Source organism: Manis javanica, chromosome 5 (assembly GCF_040802235.1).
Source record: "Manis javanica isolate MJ-LG chromosome 5, MJ_LKY, whole genome shotgun sequence".
Taxonomy (NCBI): Eukaryota; Metazoa; Chordata; class Mammalia; order Pholidota; family Manidae; genus Manis; species Manis javanica.
Genome location: NC_133160.1, coordinates 133,422,615 through 133,444,419, shown reverse-complemented (window position 1 = coordinate 133,444,419; position 21,805 = coordinate 133,422,615). Strand labels below are relative to the sequence as shown.

At 39.7% G+C, this 21,805-nt stretch overlaps 1 protein-coding gene across 2 annotated transcripts in view; it reads right to left on the bottom strand.

Annotated features, from left to right (window-relative positions):
- Positions 1–812: 812 nt before the first annotated feature.
- LRRC66 (leucine rich repeat containing 66) overlaps positions 813–21,805 on the bottom strand; it is a 43,808-nt gene continuing 22,815 nt past the window's right edge. Inside the window, exons 3-5 of one of the 2 annotated variants that reach the window (XM_036998703.2) lie at positions 15,012–15,172; positions 8,708–8,900; positions 813–7,520 (exon numbers count right to left, since the gene is read on the bottom strand). In XM_036998703.2, coding sequence (XP_036854598.2) covers positions 5,056–7,520; positions 8,708–8,900; positions 15,012–15,172 — 2,819 coding nt within the window. In that variant the 3' untranslated portion in view covers positions 813–5,055. The remainder of the gene's footprint in view (positions 7,521–8,707; positions 8,901–15,011; positions 15,173–21,805) is intronic. The other variant, XM_036998704.2, reaches the window with a different exon arrangement.

Genomic DNA, 21,805 nt, shown 5'->3' with positions numbered 1-21,805 from the left:
ATTACAAGGTGTGTATTTGGGGAGCACAGAGAGGCCTGAGGAAGGTGATTTTGGAACAATCAAGAGAGCCTTCATAAAGAGGGGAGCAGTTTTGAGCTGGTTCCTCGAAGGTGGGTGGGATATTCACAAGCAAATAATGAAGAAACATGATCCCTAGACAGAAACAGCAGGAATTCCAAATACTTAATGGAACAAAATGACTAGGAGGAAGCAATTGGCCAAATGCAGAATGTAGGTCACTCTGCAGGACAATTTACCCTGTTTGTTCAGCAAGTCTAGGGTGTGGAAAGGGGTGATGGTAGAGAGAAGGATTAATCTAGATTTAAAAAGATCTACTGCCCCTCATTAGAGCAGAATTCTCTGCCTGTGCTCTGTCCCTTCATTCCACTACTCACGGAGCTGACAAATGCTTGTTCAGCCCTCACTCCGTGTCGGGGACTGGGCTAATCAATCAGCACTGTGGGTCCTTCCTGGGACTTTCCATTTCCAGTCCCTTGACACCTTCCTCAACTAATGCCCACATTAAAGCAGTGGTCTCCATAGCGATCTCATTCCCTCCAAGCCCATACTTTTTCCACAATCTGTAAAGCTAATGTGAAAACTTGTCTGGAATCCACAAATCCCACAGAGCCAGGCAAGAGGCCTCTGGTGACCACCCTGTGAGGCAGCCTGCATGGCCAAGGGCAGACACGGGGCCCTGTGGAAGAACCCGCACAGACAAAAGGCACTCGGCACGAGGTCACATACCGAGGGAGACAAACAGAGATTACACACCTCAGTCCCACAAGCCCCTTTTTGATAAAAGTAAAAAAAATCAAGTCTCTCTATGAAAGGAGTATATTTTAATTAAAGGGAACTTACAAGCAAATTCTGCTGTACCTGAAGGTACATTTGTTTAATTGGGCATTATATGAAAATAATATCTCTTTGCTGAAAAGAGAAGGTGCTGCAACCAAATGAGTATTTCCTCAACAATAGGGTTGAGACAAAGTCTCGGGTAAGAGAGACCGCCCTGTCTCCGGTGACAATTCTTTCTGGCTGTGTTTTCTGCCCATGCAGTATAAAGCCATCAGAACTCCATCTTGTTATCAAATTGTTTTATGATAAAAGTTTCTTCTTGCCCACATGAAATATACACCTGTCTTGTCTGTTTGCATGTCAATAATAATGAAACAGGTTTTTAAAAAGTTTAAAAAGTCACAAAAGGCAACTAGGGCAAGCAATAATAACTGTAATAGTAATTACTATAAATGTAAATAAATTTCAAACAAGTTGTTTTCTCTTTTCCCTACTAAAAGCTATTTCTGGGTCTAAAAATACTTTAGAAAGTACATTATAATTTCTGGTTTTTGAAACAGGCAGTGGTAAAAATAACAAGGCCTTTAACAATCTCAAAACCTAAACACAACATGTATTTATGTTTCAACCACAGTAAATCAGAACAAAGGAACTGGAGTGGCAATCAGTAAAGGGATTTTTTCAGATGTGATGGCCAACCACTGCACTTATTATTCTTCCAGTAGTTTTATTATCTATGTTAATATTAACACTTTTATTTTGGACTTAGTTTGTGTGGAAGAACAAAATGAATAGTTATATTATTCAATTTCAGTTATAAATAATTCTATGGCTTGGAAAATTATGAAAGAAAAGGAGTTAATGTTTGTAATAGGAACTAAAATTGTTAGTAGGTATGTCATAGAGCAAATCTAAAACTAAACCTAAAAATATTGCTGTGAACTCATGTATGCAAGGGAGACCTTTTCTACTTCTGCCCCCAAATAACCCAGCAACAGGTACCTGAACACTACCCTCAGCACAGATAGTCTAATCTGTATTCCTATGACTAATATTTACATGCTAGTACAGTAAATTCCTCTATGCTCTGGTTAACTGTGCACAAACAATTCCGCCACTAAAACTTAGTGGCTTACAGTAGCACTTGACTATTATTTGTCAGAGCTCTGGAGGCTGACAGGTTCAGCTGAGTCGCTCTTGCTTTGGATCCTACAGGGCTGCAATCAGGTGGTGGCTCTGGCTGAAGTCATTATCTTTGTGCAAATGTTTGCACTCAGCTTGGATGTCTGGAACAGCTGGGTGCTGACTGGGTGTCTCTCCATGTGGCCAGCTTGGGCTTCCTTATGGTATGGTAGGTCTGAGGGTAACAGGACTGCTTACATGGCAGCTTGCTTTTTCCAGAGTGAGCATTTTAAGATACCCAGGCAGAAGCTGCAAAACTTCTCCTGCTAACCCTGGAGTCCTGCTGTGCTGCTGTGCTGAACTCCATTGGTTAAATGGGAAGCTTAGCTTCCAGGAGGTGGAAGAGTAACTTCCAGCCCTTTGCCCTGCCAGTACAGAGAGGGAATAAATTGATGATGTCACACAGCATGTTTCTATTCTATGAATTAGTTCATGTGCAATTAGAAAATGATGCAGTCTAACCAACAAGTCAAGTTTGATCATATTGGGTGTTTTCTAGGAAAGCAGAACCAAAAGAGCAAGAGTAAAATTAGAACCTTCAGCAGGAAAGAAAAAAATCTCACAACTCAGCTGCTCTACTGGGAACAGGATTCCTTTAGTCACTGGTGATTGATAGCGATCAACGCACCCACTTTTTGGACATGTGTTGCAAGGATGGGTGCAGCAATTAGGAATAAATTGGACGTGGCCCTGGACATTTCAACACATGGACCAGCGATGACTGGCTCTTCTGGCACCCTGGGGAAAAGGCCTGGAAGCTGGCCTCCTGTGTATTCCTGGAATAACACCAAGGTGGCCCACCAAAATCACGGTTATTTGCCTCTATAGTCCTTGTGTCCTGGATGTGTCCCCTGGCTGCAAATGCCACATGATGGCTGGAATGGACAAGCTTTGGACTTAATCTGCATGGAACTTTGGACCTAGTTAAATCCTCTGGTTTGAGAATTATGATTGTGTTGCTGTTGTCAAGAAAAAAATTCTTAAAGAGAGGCTTGACTTTGTCTAATGTTTGGCAAAAGTTTTGTGAGCAATCTAGCATGGTTGTTAGGAATGAGTAAACAAATGTAGAAACATATTTTGTGCTTAGTGAGGGATTGTGCTGAAAAGTACGTTTATTTAATCTGCATAGGCTGAATCCTCTGGTTTGAGGATTATCAAGATTTTATTGCTGTTGCTATTGTATGTTATTAGATTGGTTGGAAGAGGGGAAACAAGTAAATTGTAAGGTGAGGTTTCTGGAGGGGTGGCCTGTGGGTAAAGTTGTAATATTTCCAGAATATCTTGCCTGGTTTTAGTATATTTGCATATCAACAGGAGCTCAAGAGAGGAGAGAAGTATGGCTTTAGTGGATTTGCATAATTCCTCAGGGGTGAAGAGAAGTTCATCTCCAAATCAATGGGTAATTACCTGGGCAACAGAGGCCCTTATCTGTACCTGAGAGGTGAGGGGAGGGCCGGTTTTGCTGCTGCTGGAGCAGGAGAGAGAGAAGGGCCAGACTGCAGTTTGTAAGCAATAAATGGATTTTAAACTTTATTTCTCCCTTTGACTGATTTTGGTTTTTACAGGTATTTTGAACTGGGATTTCCTCTCACCCTTCTCCAGTAGCTCATGTCTGGCTTTCTACTTAATAGATCCATGCCCAAGACTGCAGTAAGAGCAGACTGGAGGGATTAACCACTGAGTCTTAGATTGGAAGAAAGAAGGGATATGGATAGTAAAATGTTTACTGCTATGGGGTAGGGGAGTGAGGGAGTTTTCTTCTGATAGCCTAAATTTTCTCAAAGTTCAAGGACAGGAAAATTTCAAAATAACAATTGTGAACAGGGGGAAGAAATTGATCAGAGACCAGTGAAGGCCTTAAAATTTTGATGAAATGAATAAATGATTCACTTAAGTGATGTAAACCAGAATGTAGAATGTGTGGTGAACTAATAATGTCATGAGATGAAGTTGGAAAGGCAGGGTGTGCCAGCTTATGGGATTTGGTCTTTATATAGGCAATGGGGAGTTATCAAAAGTTTTGAGTAGTGAAGAGATGAATAGGATATAAGGTTATTTAGAGGTAAGTTGGGGCAAGGAGAAGTACTAAAGGTCACAAAGAGGCCTTAAAACAATCTAGGTGATCAATAAAGCATATGCCTTATTTGAGGGTTGAGAGAGCTACTGAGGACTTAGACCCTATAAGACTAGTGGTGATGATAACAGTTGGATTAGGGGATTCTTGGGACTAATCAAGGATAATGATGGAGTACTTCTTTCATTTACAGAAAAACATTTCCTTTCTTGAAATTGATTTTTAATTTACATTTAATTCTAGAAAATGGTCCCTCTTTTAATGTAGCTTATTAAAAAAATATTTAGAATTGCTCTGAATCCTTCCATTTTTGTAGTTTTGGGAACAATTTCCAAGAAGTTCTTTGTGCAGAATTAATTAAAGTCTGATCAGCAATTCCATCTAAGTGCTTCAGTCTGTATGGAAAATGTTAACTTGAATTTTGCTTTGATTTTCAAATTGAATGTCCTTGTCTTTGTCATAGAGCCAGTTCCTATCAAGTTGCTCTGGGTCTCCATTTATGTATAAAAGTTAGAATCATCTTTTCTGAACTGCAACAGATTCTCCTTTGAATGTTTACCCCGATCTCTAACAATGAAGAGCTCCTGTGTTCCTAGTGAACTGGTTTTATTTGGAAGCTCTTGTAGTAATGTAGCAGGCTCTTGGGACCATCTTCAAAACATTTACCCCCTCCTCTTTCACACTGAAGAGCTGCTTCGTGACCACAGGGCTGTAACAATTGTTTGGCTTATAGCCTTTCAGGAATCACAGTCCTCATGAGGATATATAAGCCCTTTATTTGCCTCAGTGTCCAGCAGTTGGAATTCATGTTGCCCCCTTCAGAATCTTGTTCTGGGGGCATTGTGTTTTCCTCTGTAGTGATCTTAAAAGGAATATAATTTTGAGCTGTATCTATTCCCTGAATACAAAGGTTCATATTTATAAATATCTGAGTCTCTTTCATGACAGACACTCTTATGAGGGTCTGAGAGAACTTCAGCAGAATGTGGTGGTATTTGTGGTTAAATATCCACATTTGAAAATTCTAAGTCTCTAAGTGAGCAGTGCCACTCTGCTGTCTCAGACTGAGGAGCTGCGACGTGTTCATGAGTGACCGTGCCTGGGATCTCATCACTGAAAGGACTGCTATCCAGTGATCCAGGCAAGCTCAATGGATCCTCGATTTTCTTGGTATTAGAGGCACTCTGCAGATGAGTCTCACACAAACCAGGCTCTGGACCAGGAATGGGTGGTTTTTCAAAATGATCTTCCTGATTTTCACATTTCCCCAGAATCTTCAGGAAGGTGATATTGTCCTCAAGACTCTCTAATGAGGTGACATTGTCCTTCCTCACCCCTAGGTCCTCATCCTCCAGGGTGTCTTGTAATAATGGTCGCAGGCTCTTGGGACCATCTTCAAAACATTCACCCCCTCCTCTTTCACACTGAAGAGCTGGTTCATGACCACAGGGCTGTAACAATTGTGTTTGGCTTATAGCCTTTCTGGAATCACAGTCCTCATGAGGATATACAAGCCCTTCATTTGCATCAGTGTCCAGCAGGTTGGAATTCATGTTGCCTCCTTCAGAATCTTGTTCTGGGGGTGTTGTGTTTTTCCCTGTAGTGATCTTGAAAGGAGTATCATTTTGAGCTGTGTCTATTGCCTGAATGCAAGGTTCATATTTATAAATGTCTGAGTCTCTTTCATGACAGACACTCTTACTAGGGTCTGAGGGAACTTCAGCAGAATCTGGTGGTGTTTGCAGTAAAATATCCACATTTGAAAATTCTAAGTCTCTAAGTGAGCAGTGCCACTCTGCTGTCTCAGACTGAGGAGCTGTGACGTGCTCATGAGTGACCGTGCCTGGGATCTCATCACTGAAAGGACTGCTGTCCAGTGATCCAGGCAAGCTCAATAGATCCTCGATTTTTTTGGTGTTAGAGGCACTCTGCAGATGAGTCTCACACAAACCAGGCTCTGGACCAGGAATGAGAGGTTTTTCAAAATGATCCTCCTGATTCTCACATTTCCCTAGTATCCTCAGGAAGGTGATATTGTCCTCAAGACTCTCTAATGAGGTGACATTGTCCTTCCTCAGCCCTAAGTCCTTGTCCTCCACGGGTTTGCTGGCTGTACAGCTCCCCTTGCCAAGTGCCTCTTCTTCAATCTCATTTCTTGCATCCTCTGAACTCACAGAACTAAGAGTGAATAAAGACCCTTCATCAGAATCGTAGTTGGAGTCCAGCTTATACTCAGTGACAGAAGGAACAGGTATATGCACTGGCTGCATATCAGGAGTGACATGCAGGCCCTGGCCCCATCCTGGAGGAAAGACCTGTGGGAATCGGTCCATATCACCTGGGTCACTGAGTGGGACCGTCGTGGAGCAGGCAGAAAGCTCTTCCTTAGCACTGGCCCCCTTGAGCTTCTGTTGCTGTGTGTTCTGAGAATTAATGTAAGCACTCACTTGCATTTCCTTTGCAAACTCTGAAGGTAACTGTTCAGTGCACTCTCTTCCTTGACTCTCTCCAGTCCTCTGTGTTTTTATATGTGTTCGCATTTTAGAGAAAGAAGCTGCAATTTGTCTTGAGGGTGGTGGGTTTAATTCATGTGAATTATCATGGATTGAGACAGAGACAGTTTGTAACCTGCCAGTTACTGTGGGGACATCCATTTGCTCACTGAGAGAATCTTCCTGGACCACAGTTTTATCATTTATTTCTCCAAGATGGTCATTCCTGTAGACATGGTCCTGTCCTGCTGAAATGAGTGTCTTATTACCGGTGTTCGTCTGTCCTCGGAGAACTGAATGGGCTGTACTATCATTGGGAAGCCCCTGATCCTTTCTTCCTGCCCCAGGGTTGTGTTGGCATAGTTCCCTGCTCTGCGGGCTGCCAGGTTTCTTCCTGCTCTCCCGCTGCGTCCCATCAGGAACGACAGCAGCGTGTGGGCTGCACTGCCTCACCACGAAAGGGTCGTGGTTCTCATAGGAGTTGAGATCCTGGAAAGCCTGGGGCAGGCCTGTCCTTCCGTGCTGTGGGCTCCCCGCAGCCTCCACGTCAGCATAGAAGCCCTCGTTCGAATACACACTATCTGAACCAGGGCCTCGGTTCCGGCATCTCTGTTGCCACAGTCTGTCAACATGAGGCCTTGTAAAAGCCCCCAGGCCGAAAGCCACGAAGAACGTGATGAACACCGCCAGGCAGACTGCCAGGGTGAAGTCCTGGGAGGTGTCTTCCTTTCCGCCAGTAGTTTGCACATCCCTGGAGCTCCTAATCCATCTTCGCAGCCGTCTCTGCTTCTCAGTGGTATCAAAGCCAGCATGTTTTTTCTTCCCTGGAGTGGAAAGGCACACAAACAGTCTTTCCTGGGGCCTCTGGGCTTTGCTTGTTCTAAGGCTTTTCATATGATTCCTGTTAATGTGAGGATGGTGGGTCTCCCTGGAAATTCTGCTTTTGGGAATCCACCAGTATGCTTCCTTATTCCCTGAAAGTAGTGGGGAGAAACACACATTGATGAGCATTGAAATAAGATACTAGTGGTTTAAAAGCTTCTGTGAGTCCACCCCAGTCCTTATCTGGCTTTATATAGAGTGTATATCACATGATGATAAGCAGCCTTACTGATTGATTATTGGTTGATTGATTATCTCAGGCCATTAAGTATGTAAACAGCTCTGTGCACTTTTACACATGGCTTTCAGGCTTAGGTTCATTTCTGAGGCTTCTTGCCTGACTGCTGCCTATGGGAGGAAGCAAGCCAGATGGAGGGGCAGCCACAGTGCTTCCTGCTTATCCTCACCTCCTGTACGTTTCTAAGAAATTCCATCATCTCTCTGCTAAGTCTGCCTTGGCTTTGTAATATCATTTCCTCACCATTCCCCAGTGCTGGTAAACACAAAAATATTTAGGTTTCTCTCCTGGTTCCTCACATTTTTCCCTCCATACTCAGAATGCCAGTCATGGCTTTTAAGAGGAATGAAACAATATGGCCAAAAATATTAAGACTTCTCTCTAATCTTCAAGGATTTCTTCTAAACCCAGTAAGCATGGCCATGTTTCTACTTCAATGGCAGTCCTGGGGAGAACAGAGTGCAGGTCTCATTACAAAACAACCTGACTCCTGTGCCCCCAGTTAGCAGTACAAGATTTAGCTAAGACACTTAACAGTGAAAAAATGTTTTCCAGAATGTCCACGCCAGTAACTGTAGCACTTTGTTTGAGTGGCAGAGAACAAATGAAAGAAAAATATACTTTTGAAATACATGTGTTTTGTGTATGTATAGAATTATAATTTCAGAGGGTTATTAGCAAGTATTTTAAATGATAGCATTTCACATTTAAAAAGTTCTCCCTCTGCTGAACTGTTAGGAATTGGGATAGAAAGTGACATTTTGGGGCTTTCTCCTTGTGAAATTTCTGTTTTTGATCAAATCCAATTGTTTCTGAGCTATCTGAACAGGTTTCTTTGACTGCCTGATAAAAATCATTCATGAACTGAGGAAAACAGTTAGGTACCAGTGATTATTCTGCGCCACAGCTGATGCTGATGAACCTGTGGATCAGCCCTCCTGCTTTCTGTCCGCCACTGTTTCATAAAGGAGTACATTTTTCATGGGCTTTTCTTCAGTTTGCCTGAAACCATTTCAGAGAGAAGAGGTACTACTGACTTACCTATAGACTTGTTACAGATTAGATGCCATTTTTCCCTCCAGGATTCAGATATGAAATCTTGGAAGACTGCCATGCTACAGTCACACTGCCATTGTTTATCAGCCAAGTTAGCCTCCAGATGGGGAAGTTCTAAAGCAATGATCATCATTGGTAGGATGGTGGTCAGAACATTGTTTCTGAGATCTACGACCTGCTTGAGAAGAAACAAATTTAGGGTAGTCTGTGAATAAAGATACTGAGAGACAAAATACAGGATGGTTATAGACCTTGTTTACATTTCTATGGAGGCAAAATGAATTTAGCACAGAATTGAGAGTCAGAGAGTACTGGGTTTAAGTCTCTGCTCTGCTCCTAACAACTCTGTGAGCCACAGCAAACTGTCTACTCTCTATGAGCCTACCTCCCAGGGTTGTTGGAAAGATTAAATGTGTGTGGAAGACTTAAGTACAGTGCCTATATTAGACACCTTTATTTTCCCTTCTTTCTTTTTATTTTTATTGTGGTATAATTAATGTACAATCACATGAAGAACATTGTGATTGCCAGATTTCCCCCATTATCAAGTCCCCACCACAATCCCCTTATTACAGGTCCATCAGCATAGTAAGATGCTATAGAGTCACTTACTTGTCTTCTTGTGCTATAGTGCCTTTCCTGTGCCCCCCCTACAATGTGTGTGCTAATCATAATGTCCCTTATCCCCTTCTTCCTCCTTCTCACCCCCCTCACCAGTCCTTTTCTCTTTGGCAACTGTTAGTTCATTCCTGGGTTCTGTGAGTCTGCTATTTTGTTTCTTCAGTTTTTGCTTTGTTCTTATGCTCCACAGATGAGTGAAACCATTTGGTATTTCTCTTTCTCTGCCTGGCTTATTTCACTGAGCATAATACCCTCTCGCTCCATCCATGTTGTTGCAAATGATAGGATCTGTTTTCTTCTTATGGCTGAATAATATTCCATTGTGTATATGTACCACATCTTCTTTATCCATTCTTCTACTGATGGACACTTAGGTTGCTTCCATTTCTTGGCTACTGTAAATAGTGCTGTGATAAACATAGGGGTGCATATATCTTTTTCAAACTGGGCTCCTGAATTCTTAGCATAAATTCCTAGGAGTGGAATTCCAGAGGTGTGTGAGTTCTTTATATATTTTGGATGTAACCCCTTGTTAGATATGTCATTTACAAATATATTCTCCCATACTATAGGATGCCTTTTTGTTCTGCTGATGGTGTCCTTTGATGTACAGAAGCTTTTTAGCATGATGTATTTCCATTTGTTCATTTTTTATTTTGTTTCCCTTGCCTGAGGAGATGCATTCACGAAAAAGCTGCTCATGTTTATATTCAAGAGATTTTTGCCTATGTTTTCTTCTAAGAGTTTTATGGTTTCACGACTTACATTCAGGTCTTTGATCCATTTCAAGTTTACTTTTGTGTGTGGGGTTAGACAATAATCCAGTTTCATTCTCTTGCATCTAGCTGTCCAGTTTTGCCAACAGCAGCTGTTGAAGAGGCTGTCATTTCCCCATTGTAAATCCATGGCTCCTTTATTGTATATTAATTGACCATATATGCTTGAATTTATATCTGGGCTCTCTAGTCTGTTCCATTGGTCTATGGGTTTGTTCTTGTGCCAGTACCAAATTGTCTTGATTACTGTGGTGTTGTAGTAGAGCTTGAAGTCAGGGAGCATAATCCCCCCATCTTTATTCTTCCTTCTCAGGATTGCTTTGGCTATTCGGGGTCTTTTGTGGTTCCATATGAATTTTAGACCTATTTGCTCTACTTTGTTGAAGAATGCTGTTGGTGTTTTGATAGGGATTGCATTGAATCTGTAGATTGCTTTAGGCAGGATGGCCATTTTGACATATTAATTCTTCCTATTTATGACCATGGGATGTGTTTCCATTCATCAGTATCTTCTTTAATTTCTCTCATGAGTGTCTTATAGTTTTCAGAGTATAGGTCTTTCACTTCCTTGATTAGGGTTATTCCTGGGTATTTTATTCTTCTTGATGCAATTGTGAATGAAATTGTTTTCCTGATTTCTCTTTCTGCTAGTTCATCGTTAGTGTATAGGAGTGCAACAGATTTCTGTGTATTAATTTTGCATCCCACAATTTTGCTGAATTCAGATATTATATCTAGTCATTTTGGAGTGGATTCTTTAAGGTTTTTTTTATATACAGTAACATGTCATCTGCAAACAGGGACAGTTTGACTTCTTTCTTACCAATCTGGATGCCTTTTATTTCTTTGTGTTGTCTGAATGCTGTGGCTAGGACCTTCAGAACTATTTTGAATAAAAGTGGGGAGAGTGGGCATCCTTGTCTTGTTCCCGATCTTAAAGAAAAAGCTTTCAGCTTCTCGCTGTTAAGTGTAATTTTGGCTGTGGCCCTTCCTTCCTTTTTATGAGTTGTAATTTATATTGTTAGGTAAAACTTAGATTCATTGTTGTTATCAAAATCTAGAATTAGGTATCAGGTCTAGGTTTTCTAGAAGCCCTGTGAACCTGAAAGTGACAGAAGATACTAGATGATGAGGACATAGGACAGAACTGTGGTTGACCAGAAGTAGCAAAGAGAGATATTTTGCATCAAGTATTATCTCAAGGGTCATAGAATATTTCTCTTCATCCATGGCTATTCAATATATATATAAGATGACTAATTTTTCTAGTCTAATCAGAAATTCAGGGGGAACTGGGGAACAAAAAGTATTCAGTGACTCTAGAGGCACAGAGCAGGATCTCCTGAAGTTGGATATGTCAGTGGCATGATATAGCAGGGAAGGCAGGTAGGTATAGCCCTAGCTTCCATTTTTATAGCACAGCTATCCACCAGGCATTCTACTGGGGGCTTCACATACGTTATTTCTAACCCCACCAACTTCCTCGTTTTCCCCATCTTTACAGAGGAGGCAACTGGGCTGGGCCACACAGTATAACCCACATAGCCCCTAGTACTAGAGTCTAGCACACCGCAGGCATTCAGTAAATAATGGAGAAAGGAATGTGTGAATGAAATGGCCAAGTTGAGATCTTATCTGGCTCACTGTGTGCCTTCCAGTCCAGAATACACCCTCTTTGAATATACTCTCACTGCTCTGGAGTGAAAGATTGGGCAGAGGAGGCCTGGAGCATGAGGCACCATGGTAGGTCATGGGGCTTGGGGAGGGGAAGATGGTTATTAGAAAAAGAGAAAATGCAAAAAAAAAAAAAAAGGCCATGCAAAGAACTAGAGAAGCTAAATGTTATCTGGGTCATATGTTTTTATAAACACCAGGGAAAAAGCAGCACTGACATCTTGGGTTATGTAGATTCCTAAGAGGAGCTGATTCAGATAAACAATGAAACAGCACCATGAGAAGACCATTACATGTAAAATCTGAATTCTCCCTGAACTTAGGTAGTGAGGGTGTCCTTTTCAGTGCTGAGTAACCAGACAGTCTTGACTCCCAAAGGAATGTTGTCAAACATAAAAAGTAGAAGACAATGACTGGGAAGAAAAAGAAAACTGTTTGCCTTGGTCAGGCCTTGCCCAGGATCAATAGCTTTCTTATATACCCCTCCTCAACTACTGAAGAAATAGTCCAATGTTTTTCAGGTACTTATTTTCTTTTTAGTGCATTTCTGCATTCTTTTTCATTCTTGCATCTTATTATATTAACATGGAACCAAAAGCAAAACGGGAGAGAGGACAGTAAACTAGTAAAGTGATTCAGGAGGAATAATTTCTAAGAAGAGTAAAACAGAATAGTCAAATTTGGCTAAAGAATAGCCATCCATCAACATCTGAAAGTAGTGTAAATTATAGAAAGATTGGGAGAAGCATATAATGTAGCCACACAAATCATGGCCTCTAAGAAGAATGGGCTAAGCTGAAGAAAGGAATGCTAATTTGAAATGTCCATGGAACTTACTTCATTCTATCTAAACATGATTATGAATTTATGTTTTGAAGAATCAATCTGGCTTCTGAAAAGAATCCCATAGGGGAAGACATATAGCACAATGCAATTATTAAATATAGCTCCTGAAAAAAACCCAATATCTGTTTTAATATTCAGTTTCGGGTTCAAATATGTTTGTCATGTTCCAAAATCTGTTTTTAGAGTTATTGCCAAATTATGTAGAAGGGATAATAGAGAAGGAGAAGTATGATTCTGGATGGCTTGAGTGAATTGAGAAGACAGATGATTTAACAGTCTTGGGGTTACGTTTTAGTTTGCCGATAGCATCTATTACCTATGAGCTACAGAAAACTTGTAAAGCACTATAAAAAATGCACAGGAAATAAAGACAAAGGTCAATTACATATATAAATATACTTCAGTCAGCATACAATATACTGAGAGAGATTCCCATGCAATCTGACAACCAATCTCTGGTGAACTGGGGAGCACTACCAAACTAGGTGGACTTTCTCCTCTGTGCTGATAGTTACTGTAGCAGACAAACTCTAAGATCAAATGATCCTGCCTCCTGTATTCATGCCCTTGAGTAATCTCCTCTCCTTGAGTATAGGCAGGGCCTATGACTTGGTTCTAACCACTTATTATGGCAAATGAAATGAGATGTCACTTCTGTGACTACATTACTTAAGGTTATAATGTTCTTGCTTAGAAGGCTCCCTTCTTTGGGCCCGAAGCAAGCACCATGCTATGAACTGCCCTGTGGAGAAGCCCACATGGCCTGGAACTGAGGTAGGCTTAGGCTGACAGCCAGGAAGGAGCTGAGCCCTCGGTCCAATAGTCCACAGGGAACTGAAGCCTGCCGACAACCACAGGCGCTTGGAAGTGTGTCCTTCTCAGGTTAGAATCCAGCCCTGGTGAACACCTTGGTGGCAGCCTCTTGAGAGACCCTAGGCAGAGGACCCTTTTAAGCCTTGCCTGGATCTGTGACCCATGGAAATCATGAGATAACATGTGTGTGGTTTTAGACTGCTAAGATTCTAGTAATTTTTTAGACAGCAGTTGATAACTAACATACCTCTCCATGGTCCTCACCCATCACTCATTCCTTTGTTTACTCAACATGTGTTTTTAAATATGTGTTATGTATTAGACATGTGCTAAGCACCAGGAAACAAAATAGATGTGCTCTCTTTGAGTTTACTGTCTAGTAGAAGGGTTATGAGAATATAGGCATTAACCACTAACCATAACTAAAACTAAATAAGTTCAGTTGTGATAAGTACAGTGAGGAAATAGTATATTCTAAGTGTGTATGGAAGGGCAACTAATTCACCTGGAGGAGCAGGGAAACTTTCCTTGAGGATGTGGCATTGGAAGAATTAATAAGAGCGCTTCCAGGCAAAAGGATCAACAAGTGGGCAGAGCTTGAGGTGAAGACAGAGGATACAGAGAGCAGGGGGGATGGGCTTAGGAAGTGGGGTGGGGGCGGGCAGGGGCCAGCTTCTTCTTGTGGGCCTCACAAGAGTTTTCAACAAGGTGTGGCACAGATTATTACATTAACAGAGTAGCCACTTTAGAATTCCTATGTGTCATCTATATTGCTAAAGAGTTCACTGTATTCCAAATACTGTTCAAAGCATTTTATACATATTAAAACATTTAATTCTCACAAAATTCTATAAGAAAGGAACTAAGTTATCTCTATTTTTCAGATGAGAAAATTGAGACACAAAGAGATTTGGTAACATGCCCAAGATAATTTGGCTGATAAGTGGCAGAGTCTAGGTTTAAACCCAGGCAGTACCTCTGGAGTCCACCTTCACCTCACCACTACTTCACTAGTCTCTCTTTGAGAGAGGAGAGACTTGGGGAGCTATTCCAGTTAAAAGGGGGGAGTTGGATATTTGTCTTGCAGCTATGCTTAAATAACACTTCATATAAAACTGGGCTAACATCAGCTAGCAACCACCAGGGTGATTCAGAGAAACCTCCCAAGTTCTGGATTCCATAAGACCCCAGGGACATTTGACTGACCTTGAAGCTCAGGGAAGGAGCCCTGAAAATAACTAAGATTAAATTTCTGGCCAACTGGTAAATAGAAACTTTGATTTAGAAAAGTAATGTGCCAATTCTTGCTAAGTATTACACTAGAATAAAATTCACATCCATTACTGAGGTGTTCGATCTTTGAGGCAAGACACTTCCGCAATTTTAGAGGAATCTTAAAATAGACTTATATGCTTTGATTAATAGCCAGTACTCCTCCTGAGTGTGAAGAAACTCTCTAATGGAAATATTCTAATATAATTGCCCATATATCCACATATTTGAAGTATTATAAAGATACTATGTACTATGTGAAAGTATTATGAAGTATTATTTGTAACCTGTGATTTTTTGAGGTCCTTGAAGGCTTCTGGGTGAATTTTAAATATCTTGTTGCTCTTTAAATAGAGATTCTCCAGTTGCAGGCAGTTTTGAAAATCAGACAAACCAATTTGTGATATCCCATTGAATGACAGATCCAATGACTTCAGTTTCCACAGTCCTATTAAAATTAGAAAGCAAATTAAAATATAAACTGGTGATGCTTACTGTAGCATTGTTTATAATGGTGAAAAATTGGAGACAACCTAAATGGTTCTCAGCAGAGAAATAGTTAAAAGAAATATGGTATATCAATACTATAAAATACCATGTCATCTTAAAAGAGAATGGGGTAGGTCAACATGAATTGATTGAACAGGAAGGAAAATGTTAACTGAATAGTACAATGTTCTTGGAGAAAAGAGTCATGTGCGAACATATGAATATATTTTGAGTGAGCAGAGAGAAAGGACTGTGAGGAGATGAACTAAGTTATCTGTAGCAGTTACACTTTGCAGTCAGAACGAGGGAGGTGGAGGGGGATGAGAAGGTAACTATGCTTTTATTTTGTTTTTGAATTCTTTCTTTCAGTAAGCATATGCTAATTTTGTGGTAAAAACATAAATTTAAAAATCTAACTTTGAAGGATGTGATAAGTAAATATTTATTTGACTGAACTATGGGTAAAAAGCAAATAGTAGTTTTGATGATTTATTTATATGGATGAATTCTTTGAGTTGTAAAATGTTCTTTTTCTATTTTGTAGCTATATCCTTTCTTTCATCTATTATTGTTGATATTATAACTATTTTCTAGGCATTCTTGTATTTTTCAAAGGTAGTAAGTTATAGCTATATTTTGTTTTTTGGCAAAATAACCAACTGAGTTTTGGTCCCTACCTCTGTATTTCACTTGATTCCAGAGTAACCAGGAGGCCCATTTGGCACTGAAAATAAAGGTTGAGGTACCAGTCATAGCAGGCTTCCAAATTTGATTTTCCCCCATAAGTCTTACAAGGAAGCCCTGCATTTTTACATTTCCTTTTGCTCTGTTCTCACATGTGTTCTATGTCTTTAACTACTATTTAACAGATCAGATTGGTTCGATTCCAGAAGGGTTTATTCCTTGCCTACTGTCTGCCAAGGCACTTGTTGTAAGACTGATTATGCAGAGAGATGATGACTTAATTTAAATCATTGTACATCTATATTATGTTCATTTCAGCTGTACAGAATGAACAAGAGATCATTAGGAAAACAACTCAATCAAAACATGAGTAAAGCACTTGGCATTGAGAACAAATGAGCATAGAATCCTTGTGTCTGGTTGAGTGACAAGGCATATACACAAGAAAAAGTTACTAGTTACACAAAGCAGTTATATCCCTACCATCTGACTATAAAATTAACTGTTAGCCTCTCCATCAGATGATTAGTTCCTTCAGGGCAGAATTCACATCTTTGTGAACTCTTATAATGCCTGGAATATAATATGCACTCTACAAGCCAGAGATTAAAGTTTTAAAATTATTAAACCAACAATAAAGATTCAATACAAAACTTTGTATTTCTAGCACCCATTGAAAAATTGGAAGTTTAATGGGCATAAGACAACATTTTGGCTGAAGCTGAATGAGGGCTGCCTGCTTCAGACAGGGTATACATTAAGAGAAGACTGATTTTTTTGTTCTCATGTCTCTATAAAAAATTGGAAAACAAAGGATAGGCCAAGAAGCCTGCATGTTTAAAAAAATGGGAGAAAACCAAGGCTGATATTTACCTGGCACATTTTGGTAAGAAATATTTCCAGATTGGTTTGTAAATAGCTATGAACCACTCTGTGCTGTCCCAGACCCTCTGTGTGCTTCTTTACTACCCCAGACACTTCAGTGGATCTTCCCCTTCTACTCCCACCCCTCCCACAGGACTCGGGACTCAGTTCTAGCACTATGGCCAGAAGGCATGCAACTGGGGGGCTCAGGATAAAGGCCAGTTGTTAAATATTTTGAAAATGTTTCTTTGTGGAGCAAAAAATATTCCTGCACATTGGAATATGCAAAAAAAATAATGCAACATAAGGCAATATGAAACAAGCTATAGTTTCCTTACTATTTTCATGATACTTGTCTGGCCTATATATGGACATGAGCTCATGATTCCTGCAATATCACAATGACTAACTGAATTAAACAGGTATCCTAGGAGTTGAATTGAGGGAATAAATTATTTTAAAACTCCTATTTAATAACATATTCTTTTTCTGCTCTAAGCATTTCACAAACCTCTCCTTTTAATCCTCACAAAGCTCTAGGGGTTTTGCAAATGACAAAAACCAGTGCAGGGAAGCATTTGCCAATGTCATGGTAGGCGGAGCTGTGGAGCAGGGCTTTCTAGGCAAAAGAATGGTATAGGCCAAGGGACACATGAAACTGCTAAATGTCTTAGAAGTTGTTTGGTGATTCTACTTGTATCATGTAGTTATTAGGGTCCTGCACAGGGACGTAAATGACTGAGTTTTATCCCAGCTCTGTGATTTCTGCTATGAATCATGGAGTATCACTTAAGGTCTCTGTGCCTCATTTTCCTCCCTTAACTATTTCTCACAGCTGGAATTGAGCTATATCTTTGATTACTATGATCTTAAAATATTTTGAGCTCAGTGGAAGACAAGTGTAATAGATTAGGTTATTATTCAGGAAATACTCACTTTCCTGTGGACAGAGTTTACCTCCGCATTCCATTTCATTGTGTTTGGCCAGGAGATTTGTTTTAGCCAATAAGATGTTAGCAGACATGATGTGAGCAAGCTTTGAAGTAAGTTTATGTACTGGGACTAGTTCTCCTGGCTTCTGCCTTTGTCATGAAAAGAATATGCCCTGACTAGTCTCTGGTCCAAAGACAGTGAGGGACAATGTGGAGCAGACTTGGGCCTAATACGTAGCTCTCAAGAAAACAGACAAAATTCCTTGAGGAAAGAAACTGTGTAAGAGCAGAGTTAGAGCTTTTCTTCACTGCCAAAACACTTGTTCTATTTATAGAATCAAAGCTCTTCAGTGAGATGTGGCACATTGGTGCTATCAGCCTCAGGTGACTATGTGTGAACTACACCAAAGTTTGTAAATGAGTGGATTGATGCTAGGATGAAAATGAGGACAGAAGCTGTTGATAGGCTAGCATCAAATGTAGTTTACCAAAACTACAGAAAACCCAGGGCATGATATACAGCTGGCCCTAATTGGGTGGGTCTAGGGTGCTCTGAGAATAAATTTTCAGTAGAAGAGTTCCTAACAAAGTAGTCTGACATGGGTGAATTCCAGAAATCAACCACAGATGACATTCTGATCCCATAAAACAAAATAAATTTCAGTTTGATTAAAAGTATAATCTGTCTGAAAAATCTTCTCTGACAATATTGCTATTCATGGGGCATGAAGAACATAAATAAGAGCATGGTGGAGTCATACTCAGGGAAAATTGTTTTGGGGAAAAATAGCAAAGGAAGAAATTATAAAGAAAAATTAATACATTTGATTACAAAACTGTAAATTGAGCAGAGGTTAAGAACACTACAAAAGGAACAAAGATAAGGGTGACAGTAGATTTCTTATGGGGAATAATGAGTGAAGACAACAGAGCAACACTTAAAAATACTAAAAAATATGTCAATGTAAAATTCTTTACTGATTGAAAAATACCTTTAAATTGGAGGCAAATAAAGACTTTTCAGACATATAGGATCTGAAAAAATTCATCATTAGCAGACCTACACTAGAAGAAATGTTTGGAGAAGTCCAACTAAAGAAAAATGACATCAGATGGAAGTCTAAATCTACACAAAGGAATAAAGAGCTCCAGAAATGGTAACTATGGGTCAATATTAGTATTTTTTTCTTATTTAAATTTCTTGAAAAGTTAATAAACTATTTAAAGCAAAAATACTAAAGATGTTTTGTGGGGTTTATAACATATGTAGCAATATTAACACAAAGGCCAGGAGCAGAAAAATGGAAGAATACTGTTGTTAAGTTCTTGTGTTTTAGGCAAACAGTACAATGCCGCATAAAAACAGAACTTTGATGTTAAGGGAAATCCTTAAGCAATATCTAAACAACAACAACGACAAAGAATTATGACTAGTAAGCCTACAGAGGAGATAAAATAGATTAATAAAAAAGTACAGTTAATACAAAAATGGTGGAGAGAGAGGAAAAGGGGAACAAAACTGGAAGGAACACAGAAAAAAAATCAAGATGGTAGATATAAATGATACCTGAAAGCACCAATGAAAAGGCAAGGATTCTCAGTCTGGAAAAAAATTCAGGAATCGAATATATAATTCCTATAAGAAAGGCACTTTAAATATAAAAAGATGAATAGGATACATGTAAAAGAATGGAAAAGACTTTTCAGTAAATGGTGCTGGAAGAACTGCATATTTTTAAACTTTTGTGTGTTATTTATACCACACATAAAAATTAACCCAAACTATTTTAAGACAATCATAAACCTAAATGTAAAACCTAAATGTAAGTAAATCATAAGCCTTAAACGTAAAATGTGAAGAAAGTAAAGTTATAAAACTTCTGGGAAAAAACATAGGAGGAAAATCTTTGTGACTTCGGGTTAGGCAAAGATTTCTTAGCTATGGCACCATAACACAATCCATACACTAACCAATGCATGAATTGGACTTCATAAAAATTAAAAACTGCTCTTTGAAAGATGTTGTTAAGATAATGAATACTCAAACCACAGACTGGGATAAAATGTTTGCAAACCATATATCTGTGAAAGGACTCATACCTGGAATGCATAAAGAACTATCAAAACTCAATAATTAAAAAATTAAAAAGCAGCTAAAATGTGTACATATTATAAAAGATATACAGATGGCAAAAAGCACACAGAAAGATATTCAGTATCATTAGTCATTAGGGAAATCCAAATTAAAACCATAATGATATGTCACTGTACATCTTTTAGCATGGCTAAAATTAAAAAGATTGACCATACCTGGTGTGGGTAAGGATGTAGGATAACTGAAATTCTTATACAATGCTGGCGGGAATTAAAAATAGTACAGTTGAAAGATGGAGGCATTAGAGGTGAGACAGAGGCTTCCTCCTAAAACCACATATAATATGAAAATATAATTAATACAACTAATCCTGAGACAGCAAAAGGAAAGAGGACTGTGCCAGACTGCATAAACCTGGAGAAAAGAGCAGAGCTCATGGAACAGAGTAAGGTACCAAAGCTGTGGCCCAATGGGACCCAAGCCCTTCCCCAAACCCACCTCACCAGCGGGAGGAAGAGAAACAGAGCAGGGAGGGAGTAGAGGCCTGGGACTGCTGAATACCTAACTCCGGAGACCTGCTCTAGGAGCACAAACCTACATTTCATGGTGCTTGCATGATACTCTTGTGATTATGGGGTTGGAAAGCTAAGACAGGCAGAATTCCTGGAGAGACTAAGATTCCAGCCAACTGTAGAAAGCAGGGATCCATATCCGGCTGCTCTGGGACAAAAGCTCATACCTGTGTGCTCAGCTCACTGGCAGTGGAGACAGGCATAGCAGCTGAGAAGCAGGAAACAGCTCTTTCCTCCCTCCAGGCACCAATCTCACTTCACCGTGACCCCCGACATAGCTTCAGGGGCTGAGCAGCTCCAGAGAGTAGAGCTTCTGGATACTAGAGGGTGCCATATACAAATATGAAATGCCAAAGGAACCTGGTCCAGAGTAAAATTATTAATACAACTCCCAAGAAATATTCAATGAAATGGACCTCATGACTCTTCCTGAAAGGGAGTTCAAAATAAAAATTATTAACATGCTAATGGAGGTATGGAAAAATATTCAAGAACTCAGGAATGAATTCTGGTCAGAGAACCAATCATTGAAGAGCACAATGGAGGGTATTAAAAGCAGACTGGATATAGTGGAGGAGATGATAAATGAAACAGAAACTAGAGAAGAGGAATACAAAGAAGCTGAGGCACAGACAGAAAAAAGGATCTCCAAAAATGAAAGAATATTGATAGAACTGTGTGACCAATCCAAATGGGACAATATTTGCATTATAGGGATACCAGAAGAAGAAGAAGAGAGAGAAAGGATAGAAAGTGTCTTTGAGGAGGTAATTGCTGAAAATGTCCCAGATCTGGGGAAGGAGATAGTCTCTGAAGCCATGGAGATCCACAGATCTCCCAGCACAAGGGACCCAAGGAAGACAACACGAAGACATATAGTAATAAAATTGGGAAAGATCAAGGATAAGGACAGACTATTAAAAGCAGCCAGAGAAAGAAATAAGATCACATACAAAGGAAAGCCAATCAGGCTAACATCAGACTTCTCAGAAGAAACCTTACTGGCCAGAAGGGAGGGGCATGATGTATTTAATGCAATAAAGCAGAAAGACCTGAAAACAAGATTACTTTATCTGGCAAGACTATCATTTAAATTGAAGGAGGGCAACATAGTACTGGAGATCCTAGCCATGGCAATTAGGCAAAACAAAGAAATACAAGGAATCCAGATTGGTAAAGAAGAAGTTAAACTGTCACTATTTGCAGACGACATGATGTTGTACATAAAAAACCCTAAAGACTCCACTCCAAAACTACTAGAACTAATATCAGAATTCAGCAAAGTTGCAGGATACAAAATTAACACACAGAAATATGTGACTTTCCTATACACTAACAATGAACTAACAGAAAGAGAAATCAGGAAAACATTTCCATTCACAATAACATCAAAAAGAATAAAACAACTGGGAATAAACCTAACCAAGGAAGTGAAAGACCTATAT